The sequence below is a fragment of the Barbus barbus genome (genome assembly GCF_936440315.1).
Source record: "Barbus barbus genome assembly, chromosome: 15".
NCBI lineage: Eukaryota > Metazoa > Chordata > Actinopteri > Cypriniformes > Cyprinidae > Barbus > Barbus barbus.
The window spans coordinates 16,046,516-16,068,284 of NC_136743.1; the positions used below are offsets into that span (position 1 = coordinate 16,046,516).

A 21,769-nucleotide genomic window follows, 5' to 3' on the forward strand; every position below is an offset into this window, starting at 1 on the left:
AAAAGCACTTTATTTGGCCTTCCGAAAGTAGATGCAGTTAGGAATCATTGGTTTTGTTTACAACAGAACAGCAAAACCCAAATGTTCGAATTTGTGCAACGCATTTTACAGACGACAGTTTCGTGAACCTAGGAGAGTACAAGGCTGGCTGTGCACAAAGGCTATTTATAAAAAAAAGGGTCAATTCCAACTTTGCTATGACAATCTGGCACTTCTGAATCAGCTACTGTAAGTATGTTTTGTTATTAGTTTAAGTATTTGCTATTGACTGTTCAAATGCGGAGTTATGCACAGTGTAGAGTAAGGGTTAGTTCACCGAAAATTCAGTCATTAATTACTCACCGTCATGTTGTTCCAAACCCATAAGACCTTCGTTCTCTTCACAAATTAAGATATTTTTGATGAAATCTGAGAGCTCTCAGACCCTCCATAGACAACAACTATGTTCCCAGGTTCAGATACGTAGCAAGGAAATCAGTAAAATAGTCCATGTGACATCAGTTGTTCAACCGTAATGTTATGAAGCTACAAGAATACTTTTTGTGTGCAAAGAAAACTAAAATAACGACTTTATTCAACAATTCTTCTCCTCATCCTGTCTGCTGCAGCATCCCGCCATTGTGGAGAGTATCACGATGCATGCACTTGCTTCCAGTTCACGTAAACAACGCATGTGCATGGCGCTGCTGCTTACATTAACACGTACATGTGTCAGCACACGCATGCGTTGTTTACATTAACTGGAAGCAGCTCTTTTCTTTTGGGTGAACTAACTCTTTAACCCCGCCCCCGAACTTAACGGTCACAGAAATTAGCCATCTCGTAAAATACGTACGAAATGGCCTTGTGATAGCGTTGTTGATTCTAGTCAAACCTGTACACACATTAATTGTGAATAATGAAGTGAATGTGGCAATTTTACCTATGTGTTAAAGTGTTACTACTGCAGGTGTTGGAGTGTGTTCTGAAAACCAGCCTAAGGTGGTTTGCTGATCTTAGCTAGCTAGCTTAGAACTGGTTTAAATAATCTCTTACCCTAGTTAAGATATTTTGTGCTTGTTTAGCTGGTCTCCCAAACTGGCAAAACTGGTTTAGCTGATTGACCAGCTGGTTTTCCAACCTGACCAGTTGATAAGTGCCCAAATGCCCTTTAAAACCAGCAAAACAGACCAGCCTACCTACCCACCTTGTTTACCTGGTTTACACTGTCTTTCAACAGAGATACCAACATTTTTTAGTCTAGGTTCTTCTTTTTGGATACTATGGTGCAGCTGCCATACTTCTTTGTAAGGGTGAGGATAGGACATACTGAGGAGAGGGAACTCCCAGGTTTACTGTCATCCTTCACTTTATACATCTCATCCTGCCCATATAACAATGATGGAGAGGGACAGAGAGTGAGAAAAACTCAACTGCCACTGAACATAAAAGACTGCTGTTAGGGACTGAAGCGGAGTGCTTTTTCAAGAGTGTTGCCAAAAGTAAGCATTTATTAGGGAAAAGCAAGTCTTTAAACCAACTGTGCAAATTATACAGCTATGATAGTTAGAGGATATAACTATTTTATAGCACTGTTTAGCAATCAAATCATAAATCCCAAGTTTTCTTCACCTTTTGTTTATACTCTTGTAGGGATTGCTCGATACCATAATTTTGGCTTCGGTACGATACCAGAATGTAGTACCTCGGTATCGATACTAAATCGATACCATAGGTGACACATAACCAGCCTCAAAATATAAGTGAATTAAAAAAAAAATATTATTAATAATAATAATAAAAACAGATTCATATGTTAATACCTTTGTATCAAACTGTAACAAAAACCCTAAAGGGAACATAGGTTACATTTTGATGTTGGAGAAAAAAAAAATAGGCTAACTGCATTATAAATATATTCAAATCTTATCTTTTCAGTGCAAACACAGTGCAAACTAAATGTCTCCTAAACAAAAACCTACCGGAAACATAGGTTTCATTTTGAAGAAGTTTGAAGAAAAAAAATAGCACTGAAGTTGCGCAATTGCGCAGATTTCAGACTCAACCAAAGAAAAAGCATTAAATATAAATCTCACTCTCTCACTTGCTTCATATTAGTGGTCGGCAGCGCGTCAGAAACATTCCCTTCATATCATTGATACTAATATTAATATAGCAAAACTCTTGCTCAATTCATATCCAATTAAAATTTGATTGTATGAAATGCAAGTGCATGTATTACGTGACCAAAACTTCATTGATTCTAGCGTGTCTCACATGCACATTTGCGCTTACTGTATTACATCTGAATGTGCGTTGATCAGATGTAAATAAAAGCTCAAATCAAATCTGAATTTATGAATGATGCGCTCACCTGTCGATCTCTTAATTCTTTGAAAAGATCAGGATGAGCAAGCGACAAATGCTTAAAAAGATTTGATGTGTTCCTGTGGCAACATGATTTAGGCCTATAGCAACGCTTGCATACAGGTGCAGTAAGGTCAGTTCCTTCACCTTTGTCATCTGTTTTTTATCCAAAGTAATGCCATATTTCACTTATACTGTTGTCTTTATTTATTAATTTTGGGTGCGCTGAGTTTCATCTGTTTGATCCATCGCGTTGTTCTGTTGTCACATTTACCAGTTGCGCAGCAATTTGGGAAGCACTGCCACCTACAGGTGCAGTTTGCAACAGCAGCGTATGAAATACCGAATTGAGCAAAATTATGATATTGTACCGTTTGAAATATAATATATACCGGTATTTTTCCAGTACCGGTATACCGCGCATCCCTATACTCTTGTCACTTGATGTTTTAAATCCTTTCGTGTCAGCCACAGTCCGTTTACTGACTGTCTGATGCAAGCAGGTCTATAATACCGGAAAAAGCTATCTGTTAGCATTCCCATTGATTTTAATGAGAGTTACTTTACTGACATATGACCCTTTGGAAGAATGTAATTTGGAATCTGCCATTTTTTTTACTTAGTACCAAAGCCTGGTTTCAGCAAACCCCTTAAGATAAGAAACCCTAAATTATTTCTTATCACTAAGGGTTTTCTTAACTTAAGAGCTGTCTGCTCACTCTAGAGCAGCAGGAAAGTGATGTCCTGACAACACTAATTGGTTAATGGCATCACAAAATCGCTCACAATTGTAACTCTTCTGGGCTGTGACATCAAAGGCAGCAGGCAATTCTATTATAGATCCATTTTATGCTTTTAAGGGTCCTCCACAAAATATTCACTGGGCAAACATCTAACACAAAGTGGAATATTTGCAAATTGCATTTATTTAGAATATATGACTACACACTCAGACAAAAATTTAAAAATTGTCCTATTATTGGCACAATAGCTTATAATTGGGGCAGCACCCCCAGAGGGACATCTTTCTATCATATTTACATTTACATTTAGTCATTTAGCAGACGCTTTTATTCAAAACGGCCTACAAATGAGGACAATGGAAGCAATCAAAATCAACAAAAGAGCAATGATACGCAAGTGCAACAACAAGTCTCAGTTAGCTTAATGTAGTACACATAGCAAGGTTTTTTAAATTCTATAATAAATAAAAAGAAAACAGATAGAATAGAAAAAGAATAGCTAGTGGTAGAATAGCTATTAATGCCTTGAATTCTATGTGAGCAGCTATTGGAAGCCAGTGCAGATTGATAAAAAAGAGTGACGTGCATTCTTTTTGGCTCATTAAAAATTATTCTTGCTACCGCATTCTGGATTAATTGTAAAGGTTTGATAGAACTGGCTGGAAGACCTGCAAAGAGAGCATTGCAATAGTCCAACCTGGACAGAACAAGAGCTTGAACAAGGAGTTATGAAGCATGTTCCGAAAGAAAGGGTCTGATCTTCTACCAGCAGTAACTAACTTTACAATGCTAACCAATCCTAACTAATTGGTACACAAAAATATGCCAAAATCACATCACATGCTCAGATTGGGGATATGTTTCCAAAAAGTATTGTTAGCAAACTATGGTCACAAGTTCAGCATTAGCTACATACACTCACCTAAAGGATTATTAGGAACACCTGTTCAATTTCTCATTAATGCAATTATCTAATCAACCAATCACATGGCAGTTGCTTCAGTGCATTTAGGGGTGTGGTCCTGGTCAAGACAATCTCCTGAACTCCAAACTGAATGTCCGAATGGGAAAGAAAGGTGATTTAAGCAATTTTGAGCGTGGCATGGTTGTTGGTGCCAGACGGACCGGTCTGAGTATTTCACAATCTGCTCAGTTACTGGGATTTTCACGCACAACCATTTCTAGGGTTTACAAAGAATGGTGTGAAAAGGGAAAAACATCCAGTATGCGGCAGTCCTGTGGGCGAAAATGCCTGGTTGATCCTAGAGGTCAGAGGAGAATGGGCCGACTGATTCAAGCTGATAGAAGAGCAACTTTGACTGAAATAATCACTCGTTACAACCGAGGTATGCAGCAAAGCATTTGTGAAGCCACAACACGTACAACCTTGAGGCGGATGGGCTACAACAGCAGAAGACCCCACCGGGTACCACTCATCTCCACTACAAATAGGAAAAAGGGGCTACAATTTGCATGAGCTCACCAAAATTGGACGGTTGAAGACTGGAAAAATGTTGCCTGGTCTGATGAGTCTCGATTTCTGTTGAGACATTCAGATGGTAGAGTCAGAATTTGTCGTAAACAGAATGAGAACATGGATCCATCATGCCTTGTTACCACTGTGCAGGCTGGTGGTGGTGATGTAATGGTGTGGGGGATGTTTTCTTGGCACACTTTAGGCCCCTTAGTGCCAATTGGGCATCGTTTAAATGCCACGGCCTACCTGAGCATTGTTTCTGACCATGTCCATCCCTTTATGACCACCATGTACCCATCCTCTGATGGCTACTTCCAGCAGGATAATGCACCATGTCACAAAGCTTGAATCATTTCAAATTGGTTTCTTGAACATGACAATGAGTTCACTGTACTAAAATGGCCCCCACAGTCACCAGATCTCAACCCAATAGAGCATCTTTGGGATGTGGTGGAACGGGAGCTTCGTGCCCTGGATGTGCATCCCACAAATCTCCATCAACTGCAAGATGCTATCCTATCAATATGGGCCAACATTTCTAAAGAATGCTTTCAGCACCTTGTTGAATCAATGCCACGTAGAATTAAGGCAGTTCTGGAGGCGAAAGGGGGTCAAACACAGTATTAGTATGGTGTTCCTAATAATCAGTGTTTCCCAAAACCATATTTCTAATGAACATTGGAACAGTTGGAACTACAGCTCTTGGCCTGTCTTTAGAAGCATAGTTTATTGGTAGTGATGACATGTGGACCTAACAACTGGGAAACAAAAACAGCAATGTAGTCATCAGATGCCATGTACGCCATTTGCAGCAGTTGTCGAATTAATTTGATCTCAAAATTATTTATTAGCAGAAGTCATTACTCCAAGATGCAATCAAAGACAATTCTATATTGTTAAACCATGTGCAACAAAGTTTCAGGAAAGAGTTATGCTGTTTTTATCAATCTATTGGGAAACAAAGCTGTGTCAAAAAGGTACTGCTAGATTCATATTGACAGATCTTCAAAAGATATTTAGTTTTGTGGCAGTTAATTGTATTGATATCCAAGTGCAGGGTTATATATTCTACTTCGTTTAATGAGTTATATCAGTTATAATCAGCAGTTATTACGTTTGGAAGTACATCATTTTTTTTCACTGATTTCCTCAGTGTTTCATGAACAAGCATTTACAGAGACTACTGAAATAATTTGAATTATTTCTATTTTTTAGACCTGCCTATTATTGTGGTACCACGAAATGCTTAAATGTCTTATTAACTCAACAAACTTATTGATATCGGTCTCTTCCTGAATAAGTGGATGGCTCTTGGATAAGAATAAGTGGACCGGGTTATGTAGTTTCACATAGCCAGACTTTAAGAACAGAAGATAATCTGTTGTCATGTTTCTCATTGCTACTAAGAACACTAAGGTAGATTTATGGGACACTTTAAAACCTTCAGCTTGACATTGTGGTGACCTTTCAGTCAGCCCCCATTAACCAACACTCATAAAAAATGGTCATGTTACCAGAGCTGTTCATAAATGGCCATTCTGTTGATTTGTGCTTTGTGGATTGCAGAGCCCTGCCTAGCAGTTAAAGCTTCAGCGCCTATATGTGCTGTCTTCTGTTCTTCATAATCTTCCATAAACAAAAGTGCCCAGGGACTGTCAGAATTTTCTCCCATCAAGGCTGAGAAATGATTTATGAAAGCAGGGGTCCTGGGCTCCTAATGCAACAGAGCTGCGAATATCCTCTTTTTTTTTTGAGCGTGAGGATCTGAGCGTCTGTGCCGTTTGACAGTGGGAGCTGGTCTGGAGGCAGTTTTGCTCGTGGTGTTTGGTAGAGCAGAGCGGAGAGCCGTCTGATGCTCCAAACTCTTTCATCGGAGACTTTCCTTTGAGATTTGTCGCTCTTACGCTTACAAGTCAAAAACGACATTGAACAAAGTGTAAAAATTTAACACAGCAGTACAGTCATAATTCAAAAGTCTTCTAAATAGACAAAACAACTTGGGTATAATTTGATGGCAGACGCGCAGTGGTGAAATGTAGGACGCATTTGATTTGTGTTTCTCTGACTCAGGCTGTCCCTCGTTCGCAAATGCATCCTCCCTGACTTTACCAGTAAGTGTCGCAGTAAAAGACGCTGTCAGTCAGTAAAGCCGTATCTTTTCTCACTATTTTCCCTTACGTAGCTTCTCTTTGGACCCCTGCCAGAAATAAAATCTCTTTACCTGCTCACATAAATAATGGGCCACTCAGCCATAACCATTTCCTGCAGCACTTCAGCATAGGAAAAAGCCTTGCACATAGCATGCACCCAGTGGACTGTTTTGTTTGCAACTACAGCAAGCAACTCTTTCTCTTTAACTATTCTTCACATTTCAATCATCTGTATGGCATAAACGCAAATGTGTCCCCTGTCACACTATTACATTTCTGTAGTAATTGTGCATATTTTCTTTTTTTAGTTGGATAAGTTATCACTGAAGCATCATAAGAATCAACATTAAGTTTTAAACAGGGCTCTTCAAGGGTCCTTCAACTAAATTTTTTCTCACACAAACTTTTGTGAAACAATGAATATATGGTTAAAATGCCAAAATATATGGCATTTTACGTTATTATCACTAATTATTATTAAGAGTCTACTCTCTATACATTCTTTATTAATTTTATTATATAAGCAAAGAAATTAATTTATATATATATATATATATATATATATATATAACATCATTAATCATTTTATGGCTTCAGAGTGTACAAATCATTCATGTGATAGTGAAACGACTGTCTCCATCATTAGCATGGACAAGGTTGAAGACCCCTGTCTTAAAACAATGTTACTGTGATTAAATTGTTGAAATAGCAGCATACAATTGAGATTTCTTTTTTAAAGCTTTTTATAATTGTTTTAAATTGTATTTCAAATCAAAGAGCACCAATACTTTATTCAAAGTGCTTTTGCTTTCAGTTCAATAAAAGATGTTTCTTGTTGCTTGATGCTTACTGTGCACCAAATTCACATCTCAAAATTGCAGATGTTCTTGTATGTCATGTTGATCTATGCCACTGGTTCTCTTTCTTATTGTATTTTGTCACTGTAGATGAAATCATATTACTGTATCATACATTTGTTTAGTATACCTCCACTGTTGGGAGCATAAACATGTTTTACAGGCAGGTTTTTGGCATCTATTTGACTACATTTCTGTTTTATAGGTGATAAGGTACAATTGTAACATTTTTGTCAAATCAGCCAGCCACATGTTGGTATAGAAAACATTTATATGTGCCAACAGAAACTGTAATATTAATAGATTTACAATGAGAAGGATTACATAAAAATATCGAATTCAATAAAATTAGTTAGAGATGTTGGGACATTTTTTAAATTTGAATAAAATGAAAACTAAAAGAATTTCAAATCAAATGAGCCAATATTTTATTCACAATAGAACATAGATAACATAACAAATGTTTAAACAGAAATTTTACAATTTTATGCAGAAAATGAGCTCATTTCAAATTTGATGCCTGCTACAGGTATCAAAATACTTGGGACGGGGGGTGTGTTTATTATGGTGTAGAATCTTCTTTTCTTTTCAAAACAGTTTGAAGATGTCTTGGCATCGAGGTTATGAGCTTCTGGAGTTTTGGTGGTGGAATTTGGTCCCATTCTTGCCTGATATATGTTTCCAGCTGCTGAAGAGTTTGTGGTCGTCTTTTTTCGTTTAATGATGTCCCAAATGTTCTCTTTAGGTGAAAGATGCTGCCATGCTGTTTTAATAGCTGCAGTATGTGGTTTTGCATTGTCCTGCTGAAATACACAAGGCCTTCCCTGAAATAGACGTCCTCTGGAGGGGAGCATATGTTGCTCTAAAACCTTTATATAGCTTTCAGCATTCATAGTGCCTTCCAAAACATGCAAGCTGCCCATACCGTATGCACTTATGCACCCCCATACCATCAGAGATTCTGGCTTTTGAACTGAATGCTGATAACACGTTGGAAGGTCTCCCTCCTCTTTAGCCCGGAGGACACGGCATCTGTGATTTCCAACAAGAATGTCAAATTTGGACTCGTCTGAGCATAGAACACTTTTTCTCTTTGAAACAGTCCATTTTAAATAAGGACACGATGGCGTTTCTGGACCATGTTCACATGTGGTTTCTTTTTTGCATGATAGAGCTTTGGTTGGCATTGTGTTTAACGACGGTGGTTTCTGGAAGTATTCCTGGACCCATTTAGTAATGTCAATGACAGAATTATGCCGATGAGTGATGCAGTGTCATCTGAGGGCCCAAAGACCACGGGTATCCAACAAAGGTCTTCAGCCTTGGCCCTTACGCACAGAGATTTCTCCAGTTTCTCTGAATCTTTTGATGATGTTATGCACTGAAGATTATGAGATTTGCAAAGCCTTTGCAATTTGACGTTGAGGAACGTTGTTTTTAAAGTATTCTTTTTTTATGCACTCTTTCACAGATTGGAGAGCCTCTGCCCATCTTTACTTCTGAGAGATTCTTCCTCTCTAAGACATCCCTTTTATAGCTAATCATGATACAGACCTCTTTTTTTTTGTTACAGACCAGAAAATTCTTGCTTTTTCAGCCCTTTGTTGCCCCCGTGCCAGCTTTTTTGAGATCTGTAGCAGGCTTAAAAAAAAAGGCTCATTTAGTGGATAAAAGTGTAAAATTTCTCAGTTTTAAATTTTTTTATATTCTGTATGTGAATAAAATATTATATCTCCATGCAGCTCTTTTTCTATACAGACACATGCTCCAAAAAGGACAAAAACACCATAAAAGCAAGTAGTCCATAAAATATAAACTATGTTTCATTAAAAATTATCCTTTTCTTGTGTAAACAGATAAAATAACAACATGTAATATTTGGAACAACAAGAGGGTGAGCAAATGTTGAAAAATGATAACAGAATTTTCATTTTTTTGGTAAACTATTAACTAAATGTGAACGGATTTGAGGGGCCTGTAGAAGTAGATGAAGAAGATACTGCAGTGATGCTGTGGTTTGCATAACCCTGCTGCTACTACACACCCTACAAACACAACACTCACACACACACACTGTCTATGCCCTCCTCCCCTCTCCAAATTACTGCAGCCCTCATGAGCAGGAGCAGCAAGGAGCACTACGTCACTGCTGCCGCTCTCACAGCCTCGCACGCTGGACCGTGGCAGGTTCCCGTGGCGACCATCTCCTCAGGATGCGCTGCACGTGCGCAGGATACGAGGGAGGGAGGGAGGAATGCATGCACCCTCACTGTCGTAGAGAGCATCGGAGCCAAGCTGCAGGCCAGATAGCCCACAGAATAAGAATTATAGCCTGGCCTCTGTCAGTTAATTACCCCACTTTGCAAAGCAGTCATTACACCCCCTCAGCTCTCTCCAGCTACTAATGGGCCAGATTTAATCTAAGTGAGTTAATCACATAAATAAGCTATTTAAAAAGCTCACAGTATAAACAAACACTAGATAGATAGATAGATAGATAGATAGATAGATAGATAGATAGATAGATAGATAGATAGATAGATAGATAGATAGATAGATAGATAGATAGTGTTTTATGCTGCATTTGATCAAAAATATAGTCAAGACTACTGTTGTGAATTATTATTATTATAGTTTTAAATAACTTTTTGGTATTTAAATATTAAAAAATTAATATATTTCTGTGATGGCAAATCTGAATTTTCTGCATCATTACTTCAGTCTTTAGTGTCACGTGATCGTTCAGAAATCATTCTAATGCTGATTTGGTGCTCAATTCTTATTATCAGTTTTGAAAACATCTGAGCTTCTGAATCTTTTTGTGGAAACTGATAAATTTTTCTCCTCATCATTAATAAATAGAAAGTTCAAAATACAGCATTTATCTGAAATCCTTTGTAGGGCTGCGAAGGGGTGGACAATTTCTGAAAATTCCCAAAATTTCCCCCAAAAAAATCCCAGAAAGTTTCCAAAATGTTTTTGGAATTTTTTTTTCAGAAATTGTCCGCCTTTATGCAACCATAATGCTGTCACTGTTAAACAATTTAATGCATACTTTCTGAATGAAAGTATTGAATTCTTTAAAAAATTTAATTTTACCAACTTCAAACTTTAGTTTTAGTGAATGTATGTCAGGAAGGGGGTAATTTTGGCTGCATTTTATTTTATGATTTTGCTGGAATGGAGAGAAGTCCATAGATAAGAGTTAATCACACATTTTTAGGGCGTTTAGAATCACCTGATTCCAATTTTTAGGTTGAGAACCACAGTACCTTGTAAAAGTAAAGAGTAAAAAATAAAGAATAAGAATTGGGAAATCCTGCTGCTTTGTCCAGTATAGAATCTGCCTTTGATCCACAAATTTGAAGAGAATACAGGTAGGGGTGGTGATGGCGCAGTGGATAAGACACATGCCTTTGGTGTGAGAGACCCGGGTTCGAATCCACTGTGAGACACCAATGTGTCCCTGAGCAAGAAACTTAACCCCTAGTTGCTCCAGAGGCGTGCGACCTCTGACATATATAGCAGTTGTAAGTCGCTTGCGTCAGCTAAATGAATAAATGTAAATATAATACAGGTACATCTCAAAAAATTAGAATATCGTGAAAAACTTCATTTTTTTGTAACTTATTTCAAAAAGTGAAACTTTCATATATATTTTACATTCATGAATGAATGAAGACATTTCAAAAGTTTTTTTGATTTAATTTTGATGATTAGAGCTTACAGCTCATGAAAGTCAAAATCCAGTATCTCAATATATTAAAATATTTATATTTGAGTTTCATTAAATCTCTACAGTATAAATTCAGGGTATCACTTGTTCTTTGAAACCACAATAATGGGGAAGACTGCTGACTTGGCAATGGTCCAGAAGACAATCATTGACACCCTCCACAAAGAGGGTAAGTCACAGAAGGTCATTACTGAAAGGTGTGGCTGTTCACAGAGTGCTGTATCAAAGCATATTAATTGCAAATTGACTGGAAGGAAGAAATTGGGTAGGAAAAGGTGCACAAGTAACAGGGATGACCGCAATCTTGAGAATACTGTCAAACAAAGCTGATTCAAACACTTGGGAGAGCTTCACAAGGAGTGGATTGAAGCTGGAGTCAGTGCATCAAGAGTCACCACGCTCAGACCTCTTCAGGAAAAGGGCTACCAAGCCACTTCTGAAACAGAAACAATGTCAGAAGCATCTTACCTGGGCTAAGGAGAAAAAGAACTGGACTGTTGCTCAGTGGTCCAAAATCCTCTTTTCAGATAAATTAAAATTTTGCATTTCATTTGGAAATCAATGTCTGTAGTCTGGAGGAAGAGTGGAGAGACACAGAACCCAAGCTGTTTGAAGTCCAGTGTGAAGTTTCTGCAGTCAGTGATGATTTGGGCTGCCGTGACGTCTGCTGGTGTTGGTCCATTGTGTTTTATCAAGTCCAAAGTCAATGCAGCCATCTACCAGGAGATTTTGGAGCACTTTATGCTTCCATCTGCTGACAAGCTTTATGGAGATGCTGATTTGCTTTTCCAGCAGGACTTTAACACCTGCCCACAGTGCCAAAACCACTTCCAAGTGGTTTGCTAACCATGATATTACTGTGCTTGATTGGCCAACCAACATGCCTGACCTGAACCCCACATGGAATCTATGGGATATTTTCAAGAGAAAGATGAGAAACAGTCGATCCAACAATACAGACGAGCTGGAGGCTCAATAGTGCCTCAGCAGTGCCACAGGCTGATCGCTTCCATGCCACACCTCACTGATGCTGGAGTTTGTGTTAAAAGAGCCCTGACAAAGTATTGAGTGCATAAATGAACATACTTTAAAGAACTTGAACTTTTCTGCTTTGCAAATCCTTTTTTTGATTGATCTTAGGAAATAGATCTTAGGAACCAACAGCTTGGTTTTCTTAGGAAATATTCAAATATTTTGAGATACTGGATTTTGACTTTCATGAGCTGTAAGCTCTAATCATGAAAATGAAAACAAAACAACTTTTGAAATGTCTTACTTTACATGTAATGAATCTAAAATATATATGAAAGATTCAATGTTTGAAATAAGTTACAAACAAAATTCAGTTTTTCACAATATTCTAATTTTTTGAGATACCTGTATTTTAATGTAATTCACTAAATGAAATTGTAGCTGAATAGTTTGTCTTGTCTTGCTTCAGATTCAGCTGTGTAAACAAAACATGGCTAATCTGTTCTATGAGGAGAAATAATGTTATGTTTACAATTGTCTTTCTTTATGAGAAATTATTCACAATCTGAATGGATTCAAATCTTGGGTCCAGATCTGGACTGCAGTCTGCTAATTGGTGTGTGTTTACTGTTGTAAGACTGTAGACTACCCCTCCACACTCACAGTCCTCCACAGAGGATGTGACCACTGCTCGCCACTCACTCCTGGAGTGTCAACATCACAGTCAATTCCACAGATAAGATTCTGAGCTTTTAATCGTTCTTCAGACTCATAAAAATAGATGCCCAAGGTGCACATTCTTTGTTATGAATGTGCTATCTTATGCAATGCTACCAATGAATATATTTACCATCAATCGTCTGCTTTGTTCGGTGTAGAGTGTCAATAATGCACAGCTCATCGGAATACAGATAGCAGAGAAATTGGCAAATCTGTCTGTCACAGCTTTTGACGAATGGTGAGCCTGCAACCTCTGTGAAATGAAAATAATACTCACCTTTATTTGGACACAAATTAACACATCTTTGCACATTCATCATTTAACATGAGGACTCGTTCAATTATTCATGGCCATTGTGTTATCTTAGGAACGGGAGATTCTGCATTTTACTGATGCCGTTTGAAAGGAACTGATTGGCACTGAAGCTTCCTGTTATCTCAACCTCTCCTCTGCTTGCACCACAACATTATACAGAAGGCCGATAAAAAGGACATTATTCTGAAAACTGTGTATTGTCTTGATTTGATTTGGGTATGAATGTCAAACTGAGAGGTAAAGACGAGAATATTCACATTTGGTTTGAACTAATGAATTCAAAGTCTGTCTTGGTATCTCAGGAACAGTTCAGTGCAGGGAGAATTTCAGATTTATTAGTCTCTTTTTTTGACATGAGAAAGAGACGTTTAAGGTTTAATATGTGAGAGAGCCATATGTTGCCTGTCTTGAACTACAGATGAAAGACAACACAATATTTTATGACCGCTAAACATTTTAATTCATCATAGAGAAACATTAAATAAAAATTAGACTACAGTTGGTTCATCTGCATACAAAACTTTTTCTAAATTTAAGTTGACATGTTTGGTTCTCCTTGCATAAACTTGTATGTTATTTATTATACAAATATTATACATTTGTTATTATACAAATGTGTCCTTGCTAAATATAAGTAAAAACTAAAAAAAGAAAAATCTTACTTTTAAACATTAGTGTATTTTGAAGATCTTCCCAATTATGGTAAAACAGGCAAAGTGCAATCACCCCAAAATGTATTTGCATATTTAAACCATATGAATATCTTTGCATTAACAGAATATCCAACCAAGTGCCATTTATTTAAAGTAATATGTTTCACAATAAGAATCGTTACATGGATAGTTCACTCAAAAATGTAAATTATGTCATCATTTATTCACCCTCATGCTGTTCCAAATCTGCATGACTTTATTTCTTCTGTAGAACACAGAACACATCTGTGGCGTACAAACATTTATTTGTATGTTCAAAACATTTTTTGTGTTCCACAGAATACTTTTTTAAAGGTTTAGAACAACATATGAGTGAGTAAATGATGACAGAACTATCCTCTTTTTGGTGCTGCTGAACTTGTCTAGACAGTTTTACTATATTAATCTTTTATCTCCGTATCAGCATTAAACTTGATATTGAGGATAGACTGGACAGTGTCTGCAATCTTTGTATTCTGTCTCACTCACTCACAAGAAACTGATCACTCCAGCAGCTTGGGCAGATAACAATGGCTGCCAGCTCCATGAGAACAGTGTGTCACAGCGGTAAAGATTGGCTTTGCGCACCTGTAGTCACTGCTGGCTGCTTTACTGTACTCCATCTGATGCAGATGGCTTGTAAAGCCTCCTCCATTAAGCACAAGCGAGTTTTTTGGACAACATGATGGATAGCATCTCACTCATGGGCCAGTGAGTCATAAATGTGGAAAGGTGCTGTTAAGCAAAATTCCACAGAGGCTGTTTTCCCTGAAGAGGAAATAAAACAAGTCTCATCAAAATGAACCATGTCTCTGGAGTCACCGTTTATCAGCTTTGATTAGAGCTGGAGCTTGTAAACCTTGGTGTGGTGTGATTCACCAGAGGGTCTAGATATGAAATCACAAACATATTCATTATAGGAGGGCTGCATGTGATTGCATTGACGGACACTTCCGTGTCAAGCTACTCCATTAGCCCACTTCCGACTTTATTCTCTAGAGTCATGAATACATAAAGATGTAGTAGGCATTTGCATGCCTTGGTGAGCACTTCCTATTCTGCGTCGGAAACCAATATCCTATTGTATTTGGGCAAGAAGTGCTTCATATGTCAAGCTACATTTATAGCTGGTTAACATGAAATGCACTGCAGAAAACTGTTTCTTTTAGAAACTTTAAAAATTGCAAAAATATTCTGCTTACAAAGTGATATTTACATTTATATTTTTCTTTGGTTTACACACCACATTTCATGTTTCATCTCAAGCTGTTCAATGACTTGGTTTCATTCTCCTTATTAAATAAGTACACTAGCATTTGATAAATTGTTGGTTGTGATGGAAACAACATTATATATACAGTATATATGCATTTTTATAATGGATTTTCATAGTTTGAGAACCTAAAAATATCTGTGGAGTCTGTGGTTAGAGAAAAAAACATCTATCCACCAAAAAAGTAAAAAATAAATAAATGACAATGGTAAGAAAGGGGTATGCGATACTGACAAAAAAATATATATAAATATTTTTTGTGATTTTTTTGATAATGATAATTGAACCATATTTAGCTTAGAGTGTTTTATGCTGGTACCTTGGCTGGTTTAAGCCTGCCACGGATAAATACGTATATAGATGATAATAATATCATACTGAGTGATTAAAGGGGACCTATTATGCCCCTTTTTACAAGATGTAAAATAAGTCTCTTATGTCCCCAGAGCTTATATGTGAAGTCTTAGCTCAGAATACCCCACAGATAAATTTTTATAGCTTGTTAAAATTGCCACTTTTAGGGTATGCGCCCAAATGCGCTGATTTTGAGGATGTTGCTTTAAATGCAAATGAGCTGTTGCTCCCGGAGAAGAGGGAGGAGCTTCAAGAGCTCAAGCTCCGCATTAGCAGTGCTAGCTTTTGCAAATAAACATTCCACTATTAGTACAAGCCTGTTATCTTTACAGAAAACATATACTTTATCTGCACGGCGGGATAAAAATAACAACATAGCTGGTCTCATGCTATCACAAACTTTAAAAGTCCCACTTCTGATTGTGAGCTCGACAACTTCAAGCGATCGACTCGCGTTGCTTTTATATGCAAATTTTAACCACCACATTCCTATTCACGATCATTCTGGTTGCACTTGAAGGCAGCATCAGAGAAATCAGGCAGAGACAATGATAGCTTTAGCAATTAGCCTTACAGAGTGCCAAGAAACAATTTCAGAAAGGCACTTTGGAAAACAAATGTGTGATACTTACTTTGTCTGGAGCTGACGTTCGCGCACAAAGCGTTGGTATTGATTCCTAAAAATTTAGGGTACGTTACCGATAAATATTTTTTCATATTTCCTTCGAAAATGAAATTTAACCAGTGTCCTCGGCTCAGATGGAGGGAGATTATGGTGACTCCTATGTTCATTAGTGCATCTCAAAACACTACACTTGAAATGCCTCTTTGGTGCTGACATTGTATATATCTCCAGTAATGGTGGACTGCAGCTTCTCACTCAGGGCTGTGTGTATGCTAATAGGGCAGAGCGTGTCACAAAAGGGCGGGACTTTTCCCCTCGGTGACGTGAACAGAGGGAGAATCTGAAACAGCTCGTTTGGAGCGACTGTTCATGATTTATTGGTTTTATTAAAAAATGAGTTGGTGGATTTTTAACATAATAGGCTGGATGTTTTCACACACTGCAGCCACAAAACTGTGTTCAAACACCTTATAAAAGTGATCTTTGCATAATAGGTTAATGGGTGATTCATTGAATCATTCATTCAAACAATTTGTTCAAAATGGCTGATTGATTTAGAAACGAAGCAAGTGGCTGTCTTTATGAATGGATTATTGAAACATTGACTCAAATTATTTGTTTGAAAACAGTCATTCAGGAACAAAGCACAAATGTTCTAATCCAACAATGTTTAGAACAATTTTCGTTGGTGAAACAGAAATATATATATAAATATATTGTGTCTAAAATGTAACACACTCAATTAACTCTGTGCTAATTATTCAGGAAAAAATGGCTCTCTTGCTTGTGTGATATTTATACTTAACTATGTCATATCGTACAAATATACATACAGGGATTTTTTTCATAACTTGAATTATAGGAGCTGACATGTCAGTTAAAGAAATCACAAAATTTCACATTTTCTTTACATACTGCACATAAATACTTTAAATACTGCACAAAATGTAGTTCCCTATGTGCTTATATTTCTTGGGTTGATTGACAAGAATGCTTAGGATTGTGATGTTCTGCTATAACCGACACTTCTCTCCTTTTATTTCAGGGATAACAGCGGCTGCTTCTCTGGTGTCACTAGCCTGGGCTCTGGCCTCCTACCAGAAAGCCTTGCGTGATTCCCGCGATGATAAGAAGCCCATCAGCTACCTTGCCGTCATCATCCAGTTCTGCTGGCACTTCTTCACCATCGCCGCTCGCGTAGTGACCTTCGCTCTCTTCGCCTCCGTGTTTCAGCTCTACTTCGGCATCTTCATTGTGCTGCACTGGTGCATCATGACCTTCTGGATTGTACACTGCGAGACCGAATTCTGCATTACCAAGTGGGAGGAGATCGTCTTTGACATGGTGGTGGGAATCATCTATATCTTCAGTTGGTTCAACGTTAAGGAGGGACGCACCCGCTGCCGTCTCTTCATCTACTACTTCATGATCCTGCTAGAGAACACAGCCCTGAGTGCGTTGTGGTACCTGTACCGCTTGCCGCCCAGCACAGACGCCTTCGCCGTGCCCGCTCTGTGCGTCATCTTCTCCAGCTTCTTCACCGGCATCGTCTTCATGCTCATGTACTATGCTTTCTTCCATCCCAACGGGCCACGCTTTGGCCGCTCGGCCAGCCTGGTCCAGCTCGAGGACCCTACCGCTACCTTCACGCTGCCCCCCGAGGGCGCCACCAACTCCCTGCGCTCCAACCGTGGAGGTACGCTAGCCAGGGACGCTGACCGTGAAGCCAAGTACAGCGAGAGGGATGGTTGCGTACCCATCTTTCAGGTGCGGCCCACCGCACCCTCCACACCTTCCTCCCGTGCCCCGCGCCTGGAGGAGACAGTCATCAAAATAGACTTGTGCAGGAACCGCTACCCTGCCTGGGAGAGGCACGTACTAGACAGGAGCATACGTAAAGCCATCCTGGCCATCGACTCGTCTCCGACCCCGCCGCGCCTCCAATATAAAGACGACACACTGGTTCAAGAGCGTCTGGAGTACGAGACCACCTTGTAGCCTGCGCTGTGGAAACACACAAACATTAACACATTACTGTCCACTTGAATAAACAGCAGGACTGTGGCAATAACGTTCCTTGCATACATAGCATCTAGCCATGATGTTGATTGTCATGGACAAGCAAATATAGGCACAACATATTTGTGAACGAATGAAATAATCTTTTTTACGCCGTTCTCTTGTTGATTTTTATTTTTTATTACTTCTGTCTTGTCAGGGAATATCTGAGTTTCTAAAAGTCATTGCACTGGCTGATATAGACCACAAACCCTTCGGTCCTCCTCAGTGTTGTACAGACCTTCATTCCCAGAGTTGATCGTCCTCGAGCCGACGTCTCCAAGAGGACATCCAGAACACTTCATAGTTTGTCTCTTGCAGCAAATGCAAAACAAAGGTCTTTCCCTTTGAAACCAAGCATCCAGTGCACGCAAACCAACTGACTACCCACCGCACTGGAGAAACAGTGGTCCAAATATCACGTTGATGGTACACAAATAAAAAAATGCTGATTAGACTCGAGACGTCCTTGTTTAGGGTGCTGTAACCTATTAGTAGTCTTTCATCAGCAGTTCTGTACCAGTGCCAAATGCTCCACTCTGAACTGTGGCTCGACCACATACTGTATATATAAACAGGGCAGCATTTCAACCATCTACTTGAATCCTGTACAAAGAAAAAAGACGAGAAAAGAAAGTATGTGATCATCAAAAGAGCCCAAGCCACTTGGGACAACAAAACAGGCAGAACACACACTCGTTTTCTTCTTTGGGAGAAGACAATAGGCCAAGAAAACACTTCCTGGCAACTCCCTTTGGTGATCCAGCCTCATTCACCTCACTGCTGTGGGCTGACAAGGATCCGTTTGGTTCACAGCAAAGTGGAGGGCAAAGACCATCACAGTTAACATAGTGTCCGCCAAACTGTACTTGACAGAACCTGGATGCGCTTCATCTTCTAGGTCAAAGATACAGTGTTCTTCTAGGCTGGGTCAGGTTTTGGTGTGTCTGTATCGGTACAGTAAAATAAGTTAAAAGCGCACAAATAGACAATAAACAGGGTCACTTCTCAACACATCGGGAAATCCGGCAAAGTGTACCATTCCAAACTCTACAAATCAAAGTGTCAGGGATAAGTAGTCTGCGACAGAGTGCAGACTAGCTAATGTGCTCCGAATGACGCTCCGGGCCCTATGGTTCAACAAATCACATCTGCCTAAAAGAGCGCTGTATCTTTAAATCAGCCAAAAGCATCCTTTATATATGAAAGTGTTTGGAGTTTTAAACTTTCCGTTCAGTTGCAAGTGCTTCTTTGTGTCTTTATGTCGAATATCCGAAGGAGACGTGGAGGTGAGGGCAGAAAAATAAAAAATAAAACAAGCACAAGACTTGTCACAGGAAGGAGTCCCAGCACAATGAAGATGAGAGACAAGGTGAAATTTTACTGCGACAGAAGCTAGATGTGCCTGCCTGTTGTGGATAGTTTACGATTTTGAAAGTGTGGGAAAAATGTTTTATGTGTAACTTTTTTATACTCTATTTTCTTTGGCTTTCTTTTTGTTTTTTGATATATTTTAAACGTGTCTTACAAAATGGTTGATTTTAAGGTGCACATTATTTTGCTTAATGCCATTTAACTGTGTGGAGATGACTGATATAGGACGGTTAGATTTGTTTTGCTTCAGTTGGTCATACCTGAACTGTAATTTGTAGCTTTGAAACACTCCTGAGGTGTGTAACGTCCTACCATTGGTGGCAAATTAACTGAAAGCATAGTTGTTTTAGCCTGCAGTAATCTGCACTTTGCAGATGAAGATCCTAATTGTTGCAAATAAAAAAAGAAAATAGAACAGAAAAAAATGATTTAGATGAGATTGTATGAATCTATAACCAGTACCACAGTGAAACGTAGACCTGTATATTTTAGCTATTTTGCTACTTTCCTATCTCGTCAGCATATTTTCCCCAATGTGTCTTATACTTTCATTTCTCGGTGTGATGGATGATGATGATACTTTGTCTCTTGGCAAAATTTTCCAACCAGCCCTCCAAAAGAGTCCCCTGTAGTCAGAGCACAAAAAAACTTGTGTTAGCACACTAATTAGCCAATTTTCAGATTTAAATTGCTGCACCACCTACACTAGACTTTCCATTTTTGAAGGAAGACGAGTGATGTATCGCACACCTCTACGATATTATACGTATTATACGTATCAATCATTTTCAAAAGCATCCCACGTTTTTTAGCTTTCCCATAAATACCATGATATTTTTGTTTCAGTGATACCCCAAGCATACTGCACACTGCGTTTTGGTTCATTTGATTAAGAGGAGCATCCTAATGGCAACATTTGCTGTGTCTGTGAGTTTTGGTGACGTTCTTCTTTATCAGGTGCAAGGCCTCAATAATGATTTTTTTTTTATGTTGAAATATGACATGAATTTAAAACACTCAATGCAATGTGATGCATTCAGAACATGCAGAATGAATCAAGGTCTTTACACAAAAGGCTGTGTAGATGATTGGAGACGTTGAATAGCCTGTTTTGATGACATATTCTCCCCATTATTAATAATAATACTATTAGTCAAAATGATTGGAGAAGGCCTGCATACGTCACAAGAGAGAAGTCAGCCATTTTCACCGGAAAACAATGAGGTCAGGAAAAAAGAAAGAAAGATGTGGATGAATTGCTTACAATAAGACCTTTAACATGTATTTAGAAAATAGAGAGTGTGAATTTTAATATTCACTGTAATAATAATCTGGCAGGGGGATGGAATTTTGCCCAACACATGTATCAAGAAGTAAAAGCTATTCTCGCAGTTTACGTGCGTAGTCTTAATATTTAAGCTAATCATAACGTTACAGCTAAACTATGTGTCTTTATTTTGCACTTCTAGTTCTATTTTTCTATCTGGGTTTTATCAATAAACCTAGAGATATCATAGTCAGCCAATTCTTCGCTCTGGAAAAACTTCATACCTGTAACCTACCTCAAAGCGGTATTTGAAACAGACCACTCTCCAGCTCTAGTTGTTGATGGCTGATATGAAGGAATTTATTGCGATGGAGTCCTGGTGGATGAGAGGAGGAGTTGAAGGCTGCTCTGTTTATTACCGGTACATCAGTAGAGCCGAGTTCAAAAGCAGGACTTATTTTACAACTATTCACAGCAGGAGAACATTCAATTCATGCAAGCTGATTCTATTTTATTTGCCTTAAACGGCACTCGCCTTTTTGTGGATTCATTATCCATAAGTGACTTTTTCTGTTTGTTTCTTTTGGTTTAGTTTTGGTCATGCACATGATGCTCCGGTTGCTGTCATGCTAGTATGACGATGTTGCATTATTGATTAGCGTACTTACTGTGCTCCCTGTTGAAAAATCCAGTAGGTATGTTTTGAAGCATGGCTGCTGGTTTAATCTGGTTCTTAGCTGGTCCTGAGCAGGAGCTAGTTGCTTAGGACCAGCTTAAACCAGCTCAGACCAACTGCCATGCTTCAAAAC

General features: G+C 38.6%; 1 protein-coding gene across 2 annotated transcripts in view; it reads left to right on the plus strand.

Moving 5' to 3' along the window:
* xkr4 (XK related 4) overlaps nucleotides 1–20,087 on the plus strand; it is a gene marked incomplete at both ends in the record, with an annotated part of 61,787 nt that extends 41,700 nt beyond the window's left edge. The window contains one exon of one of the 2 annotated variants that reach the window (XM_079435563.1): nucleotides 17,307–20,087. In XM_079435563.1, the coding sequence (XP_079291689.1) occupies nucleotides 17,307–18,259 (953 nt within the window). The remainder of the gene's footprint in view (nucleotides 1–17,306) is intronic. The other variant, XM_079435564.1, reaches the window with a different exon arrangement.
* Between the last annotated feature and the right edge of the window lie 1,682 nt (nucleotides 20,088–21,769).